The sequence below is a fragment of the Crocodylus porosus genome, unplaced genomic scaffold (assembly GCF_001723895.1).
Source record: "Crocodylus porosus isolate Cpor-Errol unplaced genomic scaffold, CroPor_comp1, whole genome shotgun sequence".
In the NCBI taxonomy this organism is placed as follows: domain Eukaryota; kingdom Metazoa; phylum Chordata; order Crocodylia; family Crocodylidae; genus Crocodylus; species Crocodylus porosus.
This window is the reverse complement of record NW_017728906.1, coordinates 13226670-13235577: the sequence shown is the minus strand read 5'-3', so window position 1 is coordinate 13235577 and position 8908 is coordinate 13226670. Positions and strand designations below refer to the sequence as shown.

Below are 8908 nucleotides of genomic sequence, written 5' to 3'. Positions count from 1 at the left end.
CCACGGGATACCAGGGGCAGGCTAATTAATCTCAAGGAGTGACGGTATTACTCAGCCCACACCAGTGCAGATTCCTCTCCACTATTCCCAGCTCAGGGGGCAGCCTGAGTGAAGCAGCAGAACATGTTTGAGGGCACAGATACCAGGCACAACATTGTTTCAACCTTGACCTGACCTATGTACAGTGTCATAAAAATTAGAAGTAGATTCAAATCCATTTTATTGTCAAAGTAGCTTGAGAGTCAGAAAAATGGTAATGTCACTGTAGGTTTAACATGCTCTGATTATGTCCTGACACTGAGTTTATACAGATGTTCTCTATTTGTAATGGTACTGAAGTTCCCTGTCTATTGCTGGGCTCTGGCACTGAAGGAAAATATTTTCTGCCCATCTTTTTCAATGCATCCTGTACCTCTTTATTCCTTAAACTGTAGATAAGTGGGTTTAACATGGGTGTTACAATGCAATACAAGGATGAAACCAAAGTATCCACATCCAGGGAGTAGCCTGAGCTGGGCCAATTATAATTGAAGTTGGCAGTGCCATAGAATACGATGACCACAATCAGATGCGAAGTACAGGTGGAGAAAGCCTTAAACCTGCCCTTAGCTGAGCGTATCTTCAGGATGGCACCAACAATGTGGACATATGAGACCAGAGTGAAGAGGCAGGGGCTCAAGCCAATCAAGGCACTAGCCAGGTGAAGCACAGTTTCATTGATGTAAGTCTCTGAGCAAGAGAGCTTCAGCAGTAGCGGGACATCACAGAAAAAATGGCTGAGTTGATTGGATTTGCATATAGCTAAGGTAGAGGTGAGGAGTGTATGAACCAGAGAATTCACCAAGCCACACAACCATGAAAACCCAGCCAGCTGCACAGAAACCCGCCTGCTCACGACACTCAGGTAATGTAAGGGGCTACAGATAGCCACATATCTGTCATAAGCCATGACTGCTAACAGGACACATTCTGTGCCAGCACAGGTAATAAGGAAAAAGAGTTGTGTAATGCACCCAGCATAGGAGATGCTTTTCCTGCTTAGGAAGAAATTTACCAGCATGACTGGGATTGTGGCAGATGTGTAGCAAATGTCTAAGAAAGACAAGTTACTAAGAAAAAAATACATGGGCTTTTGAAGGCTTGGATCAGTCTTAATGAGGGTTAAGATCAGAGCATTCCCCACAAGGGTTACCATGCAGATGACCAGGAACACCAGGAAGAATAACATCTGAAGTTCAGGGTGGTTCGAAAAGCCCAGGAAAATGAATTCTGTTATCAGTGTTTGATTTCCCATTTGCTCAGTGGCTTTGTTTGAATCTGCCAGGAGAAAGGGTGTGAAGAGTAATCAGTGTGCAAACAATGAGCATATAACATGAATACCACTATGCCTTTTTGAAGAAGCTTCCAGATTATGGGGCAGATCTTGTGCAAACTGGCATTTGCTTAGCTGAAATCCAGGGAGCTATGCAGGTTCACAGCAGCGGAGGATCAGCACTAATGATCTATTGTTATTTTATTAACAGAATAGGTAGAGTGTACAAAATGCATAGGAGAGGTGTTCACCAAGATTACAGGCTAACCAGGATGACAGTGGAATGAAGGTTGCCAGGGTTAGCAATGCATGTTTTGTTTTGTTTTGGGGTTTGTTTGTTTTGGGGGGGTTTTGGGGGGGGGGATTCTTACTAGACCCCTTTCCCTACAACCCAAAAAACCTCAGGGAAAAATGCAGCTAAGGTGCTAAGCATGTACCGATAAATGTAGGGTAAAATACATAATAGAGATATCTGCAATTATTTCTGTGATTATTTCACCAGCATTACAAACCTATGGAATTTGGTGTTAAGGTTAAACCTGAAAGTAAGCAGAACATGCAGAGGCATGGTATCCATTAACCATCAAAATGAACATAATTGTGCTCTCCAGTATCAGGTGTGGTACCCAGACAGTTATATGTAGGGTATTTAACTGCTTGAAGCCCAAGATTATAAGAACAATTTTAAAAGAGAAGTTCATATTTTTTTTCCTCTTTCCACCAGCCCCTTGGAAAGTAGGGGGAATTTGGGTGCACTGGCTGTGCATTTCGAATTTTACATGCTTGGATTTCTTTTAAATTTAATCTTAATCCTGACCATGTTAAACATCCTCCTTTACTCCTTACATAAAGCCCTCCTATCCTTTACAATGAGTTACTGCTGCTTGCGCTGCCTCTTTATGTGCCTTAACAACTGTTACCTTATTTCAGATTTTTGCGTGTGCTCAGGGGTAATTTTTTTCCCTGATGTGATTTCTGCTAGATTAGAGATCTGGTTTTTGTTGGTCCTAACCTGTTTTAATGAGACCCATTTGGGTATTTCTGCAGAAGATCATCTCAGTTAAAAAGATAAGCCGTACAACCCAGCTCTGTTAGGGAGAGGAGTGATTCTTAACCTTTCTGATATTATGGCCCACCTCCATAAACCCCATACCCCAACAGGCCCCCCGATGTCCACTTACAGCCCCTCAGCCCAGCCCTCAGCTTTATGCACAGCCCCATGGCCTATCTCTCCCAAGGTCCTCTTCCTGGACCAGCCATAGAGACATAAGAAGCAGATTTGTCTCATGCTAGCAGAAAAGCTGTGTTTGCATGACACTGCACAGGTGCTAATTAGCCCCCATTTTAATGCCACACAAAGACAGCTCTCTCACTTCCTCTCTGAGAGATACAGCAGCCCAGCATCTTGGCAAGAGACTGTAGAAAAATTCTTATTCCCTGTGTCCACCCTTGCAGCCTACCTATAGCCCCTCCATAGCCCACTGTTTCAGAACCACTTGTAGAACATTTCCTTGTTTTCTTGGGTTTGTATATACACAAATAACATACAGGATCTGACATTTCACTCTGATTGCAGAGTTACTGTAATTAAGAACTGAAGCTTTATGAATTTTAATCATCAGCTGTAAGTGGTACATTATCTCTAGTTCACAATGAAAGCAATCAAGTGGACAAGATATTTTTAGAGGAATAGCTGTGGCAATATTACATTAAGTAGCAGCGAATATACTATTTTCGCACCCAGTGATTTCACGTTTTAATGTGACTATGGATCAGAGTTAATGAAGAAGTGGTTTCCTAAGGGTGGTTAAAAGAGCTTGCAGGAATTAATGCTCTGATACAAGGAGAGTGAACTAAGCCAAGCTGGCTCTGGGAACACTTTAGTTCTGCAGGTCTTATTCTGCGTCCACTGAAATCTATGTCAAAGACCTTCACTGAACGTGTACAGGATCAATATGGAAGCATCTTTGTGGGTTTGTTGTTTTCCTTTTGAGTAACAGCAGAAAGGCATGGGGAACCACCCCAGCACTTGCATTCATATGCGGGGAATGCTGGCAGTGGCAACATGAAAGCTTTTGTTCTAAATCTCACACAAGGCTAATGCATAAGCATTGAAATCCAGCTCCTGCTGGATTTTAAGTTCACCTGTAAGTACAGAACCCTCTTCTTCAGAGACCAGAAGGAAGCACTGACAGAGGATAGATTTCAAGGCACTGATATTAGATTAAAGGAACCTGATAGACATTCACTGCAAAAGCATTTTACTTGAAATTGGGGCACACGTATTGTACTAGACTACCGTCCTTGCAAAAAGACATTCTCGTTCTAAGCAGAGAGCTGGTATCACAGGAGTAGCTGCTCAAATTGTACAAAGGAATCAATGTACCTGCAGCAGACTTCTAAGAACTCTTTTTCAAGTTGCTTGCTTGGTTTTTGCCAGCCCTAGGGTTGGGACATTAGGAGGCAACAGGAAGCTAGACTTGTATCTAGAGGGTGCCTGGAGCTCATACCAAGAGCCAGCTACCACAAAAGTATCTTGGTTCTTTTGCTGAAGCTTCCCACAAAAAGGTCAGTTACTATCCAAAGCTAATGGCATTTGTGATGTGGACACTTCTTCCCCCCAGAACTGCACAGAGAGTACTGCCTCAGCCTTTACAGGACTCAGGTGGCAGCAATTTGCAAAAAACTTAAGAAAAATATTCGTTTGTTATCCAGCTCACCATTTTACAACAATTCATTTGAGATGCTTGAGCTGCCTTCCAGTGTACTGACAGAATGCCGTATTCTGCTACCCTCATTCCCATGGAGCTTCAACTTATTCTTCAAGTAGTCAGATTGGTTTCCAGCACAACCAGTCAGAGAGTAATCACTCAGCTAGATGAAAACAAGGGAGGATCTGGTCAAGACTTTCACAGAAAGATAGTAGAAAGGAAAGGAGCATGGAAAAACTTACCAGGCTTCACTTACAGACCAAACAGATTTTCTGAAGTTTAATTTTCATTCATCATTATCTATCCCCAAAATAAAGCCTATTGCAGGGTAATACAGGCAGCATCAACAAAGAATGAGTCCATGAGTAAGGGACAGCACGCTCAATGGTTTTACATGATACAGCACAGCCAAGGGAAAGCCTACGTTTAAGCAACACCTAATGCTAGTTGACCTACCTGAAAACAAAAGAATTGTTTCTTCTTGGGCTTCTACAGGTTCCTTTGGAAAGCAGCATTTAACCATGTGTCAAGGGCCTAGGGGACACACTGTATTCACAGGAGCATCTTGGGCATCTATGTGGAGACAATTACATTTTTACAAAACTTCTGTTGAGATGGAAAGCAAATAAAGCACAGAGGGCAGAGTTCCAGCCAATGAGAAGGAAAAAAAACAACCCTCTCTCAGGAATGTCTGAGCAGATCTGTTCCTGCTGTAATAGAAGCACAATACTTCGTTGCCCTTTGGGCCAAGGGAATTAGCCAGTTTTGGGGACTTGGCCAGGCTGTTGCCCTTATGAGAAAAAACTACCAAAATGAGCCGAGTGTTTCTTTTTGTGAACTCTCTGTAAATACATAGCATTGCTCCAAACTGTTCTTTCACCAAACCTAGGTAAAACACATGGCAGAAGTCAGTTCTCTCATGAAGATATCCAAATCCGCCTTGCCAGCAAGCACTGCGTCTGATGAAACATTTATCTATGATCCTTTTCAGGGTCTACTTCTCCACCAGTTCTCTGGCTTTCCCACTTTCTTTCTTCTCCCTTCAGCTCTTGACACACCCATCTGCAACCAGTCAATGTCCCAACCTCCATTTGCAACCATTCCCTAGAGAATTCTCTTGGTCTTTATGGGCTCCTATACACGTGCAGGGAGGCTGCTCCGATGCACTGTAATTACAGTGTGTGGGAGTAGACCCGATTAATCAAGTCTACTGGAGCGTGGTAATTAATGTGCTCCAGCAGACTCCAGCATCACATGTATCAGTGTTCCTCCACTGAAAAATGACAGTGGGACTCTTCAAATGAAAGCTTATTTATCAATCTTTACTTCAAAATACCCCACTGCCATTTTTCAGTGCAGGGACACCAATGCATGTGACACTCTAGGTGCTCTGACTCTGTCTCAGAGCTGCGCTAATTAAAGCACTCCCACCACCCTCCCAAAGCACATATATAAATGCCCTGTGACTCAGGCCTTGGGAACCTGGCTAGTGTCTTGAACAGTGGGCTTATATTATTTCAGCTCCAACTGTAGAAGGGAGCATTTAATGGCTCCTTTGTCAACCTGAAGGAAGGGTGCTTAGTGTAGACTATAAACTGGTCTGTGAGTGGCAGTGTTTAACACCTTCCAGTTGACAAAACAATGAATTGTGTCCCCAGATTTATGCCTGAGGCTCTGCCTTTGAGCACGTTCTCCTGAACTACTAGCCCCATACAGAGAGTTCAGACTATGGCTGAAAGCCTTTATGTTCTTATCTCTGCAAAGCATGAATCACGTATAAGATGATGCCATTCTCACCAAATGCTGTTTTTATGTTTGCATTGATCACTATAAAGATGGAAGGTTACCTGTTTTCAGTTTTGCAAGGAAAAACAGGACTGCCCCTTGCAGGCTTCCATACAGTTGCCACATTGGCTCAGAGTGGTGGGGCAGATGCCCTGGCTCTAAAAGCAGTTAGCATCAAGTGCTTTAGAGGAACATTCATTCAATACTGTAATCCGCACTAGATATTCTCGTTCATCATATGAAGGTCCAGGCCTTATTCAGTTCTGGCCAAGTTCTTTTCTTCACAACTTTCTCCATAGGCAACTGGTAGGGAGGGGCATGTCCCCCCCCCCCCGGGATTGGCTGCTGCTGCCACTGGCTTCTGTGGGCGGTTGACGCTCGCCATGACACCGCCACCACCGGCTTCTACAGGTGGTCGCTGCTTGCTGCCCCACTGCCAATGCCACTGCCAGGCTTCTGCTGGCGGTGCCACTTGCCACCCCTTTGCCATCGACACCACCGCTGGCTTCTGTGGGCTGTCGCCGCTTGCCGCCAACACTGCCGCCCACAAACTGTGCCCCCCCAGTCTCAGGAGGTACTAGTCACCCATGACTTCCTCTAGTAGTGCATTCAATTAAACATGGAGGCTAAGTACAGACTGTCAAAAAGCCCAGGCTAAATCGATTCAATCTTTGCAGGTTTCTCTAAACTGCATAGATTGAACCAATAAGGAAGTGAACTGATGTGACCTTCTGAATCCAGAAAGGCACTCAGATACCTGTAGAAGCCCAGACCAGAAGCTGGGGCACTAGGGCATGCCTCCCTGCCTGCCAGCCACTGCTGAGAGGACCTAAATGCAGCTGGGCAGGGCCCATCCCTGATTGGCTGCCCAGCACATGTCCCTCAATCCCCTGGTATTCCCTTGCCCAGGGCTCAGCTAACACTGAGCCCATGTGGAGGGATCCCCATGCCTGGGGTGGGGGCGGGTTCCCCCAGGCTGGGCAGGGTCTTCAAAATGCTGCCACAGGTGGAGAGGGGGAATTCTACCCTCCCACCCCTCAGTGCAGTCCAGTGGTGGCTCAGCCCTGGGCTGGGGGGGACTGTTTTCCACCCCCCAGCACTGCAGGGACAAGGCTAAGTCATTGCCAAACTGCATAGAGGTGCAGGAGGGGGCAATTTCATCTCTGCATGGGCAGCAAGGCTCAAGGGACCTTGCCCAGGGCAGGGGAACTCCCACTGAGGCATGGGGATCCGGCGGGTCCCAGGCTGGAGGGCTTGCTCCCCCACTCCCAACTGCATATCAGTGACTGGTGTGGGCCTGGGAGAAACCCTTGCACACCAGGGCTTGGGACTGGGGTTGGAACTGGGCTGGGGGCCCTGTTCCCCCACCTCCCCCCCAAACCTGCCAGGCTGACAGGCACAGGCAAGGCCAGGGCTGCAGAACAGAGGCTTTGCTGTCTCAGTCCTGTGATAGCCCAGGGGCGGAGTGAGGCAGGACCAGCCTGCCCCTGCCCCTGCCCAGCTGGAGCAGACAGCATGGGCCAAGTTTTAGCCTGCGCAGCCTGCAAAATGGGGTGGGCATGGGGTTTGCAGGGAAGGAGCAAAGCCTCCTGGGATGCTGGGAGACTGAGAGTTAACTTGAGTTGGTGGGGGGGGGGAGTTAGGACAGAAGTTTGATAGACCTGTTTAACTTAAATCAGTTATGTTTGAAACTATATCCATCCAGGCTTGCCTTAAACTGGTTTTGGCCATTTTGAAACTGGTTTATGTGCACTGAACTTCTGTTCTGTCACAGGTTTAAACCAGTTTCCAATCACTTAAGCCATTTCATATGTAATGTCTGTCCCTAGATTAAATTATCCCTTTGGTTTATTTTGAAATAATTGCCTTTTAGTTCCGCAGCATTCCCGTTACGTTACAAGAGCAAGAGAACAGAAATTCCCAGTCTGACTTCTCTAGATCAATCTTTTTCTATATCATATAAATGTATATGATATGATATATCCTATCAAGCATATACACTCATCATATGCCAACTTTTCTAAGGTAAGTTGTCCCAGGTTTTCCTTTCATACAATGTTCCCATTTCCCAATTCTTTTCACCCTTCACACAATAATTCTGCAGAAAATTTTCTTTGCTCAGTATTGAAATTTGGAACAAGATCCCTGTAGTCACATCTGAGCTACAGTGACGTGGGAAAAGGATGTACTGATGTTTAAGAAACTGGGAAGACTTTTACAGACAGCTCAAGCAATTTGGAATAAAAAACACTCAGGGACACACAATACATTTAGACACTGTCATTGCACTGATGTAGAAGTAGAGTGGACACAAAATGTAAGTCAATCTCCATTTCCTGGGTACTCTGCAAAAAATAAAAACCCTGAAGTACACAGGTACTGGTGTACCTTCTCATGAATATGCAGCTTTCTCTACTGGACTGACAGTATGGGTGTAGTAGCCCTTTGAGCAAGATTTGGGGATCCTCTGCCACCTGGTGGTAAGATCCTGTAACACTAGCCTACTGCCAGCCACTCCTTAGTTATCTAGCTGCCTGTCTATTAGACACCCTGGAGTAATTGATGTCTGGGTATAAAATTCACATGTATTACGTCAGGGTAGTCCCAGGTCTTTTATCTATACCCATAGTTTGTTCATAACTGAAGAATAGGCTCTTTACCTACACAATTTTCCATATTTGGTCATTTCAAATTTACTTTGATCTATACTTCCTGGCTTATAGTTTCATAATTAGTAGGGTTGGAAGGGACCTGAGCAGATCATCAAGTCCAATCCCCTGCCATGACAGGAAAGAGTACTGGGGTCAAACAACCCCAGCAAGGTGATTATCCAGCCTCCTCTTAAAGACCCCCAGGGTAGGAGCCAGCACCACTTCTCTTGGAAGCTGGGTCCAGATCCTAGCCGCCCTGACTGTGAAGTAGCGCATCCTGACGTCTAGCCTAAATCTACCCTCTGCCAGCTTGTGACCGTTATTCCTGGTCACTCCTGGCAGTGCTCGGGGGAACAGGGACTTCACCAGTGCCTGCTGGTCCCCTCTGACTAGTTTGTAACAGGCCACTAGATCCCCCCTCAGCCTTCTCTTGTGGAGGCTGAACAGGT

The 8908-nt window shown here is 45.5% G+C and overlaps 1 protein-coding gene across 1 annotated transcript; it reads right to left on the bottom strand.

The window, feature by feature from the left end:
• Window positions 1-241: 241 nt before the first annotated feature.
• On the bottom strand, window positions 242-1317 carry LOC109305677 (olfactory receptor 5V1-like). Its single transcript, XM_019528715.1, has one exon. It carries the CDS (start codon window positions 1292-1294, stop codon window positions 260-262), a length of 1035 nt encoding a protein of 344 aa, XP_019384260.1. The 5' UTR covers window positions 1295-1317; the 3' UTR covers window positions 242-259.
• Window positions 1318-8908: the final 7591 nt, after the last annotated feature.

Coding starts and splice junctions, on each gene's coding strand:
- LOC109305677 (XM_019528715.1), bottom strand. CDS start 1,294: ATGGGAAATCAAACACTGATAACAGAATTCATTTTCCTGGGCTTTTCG.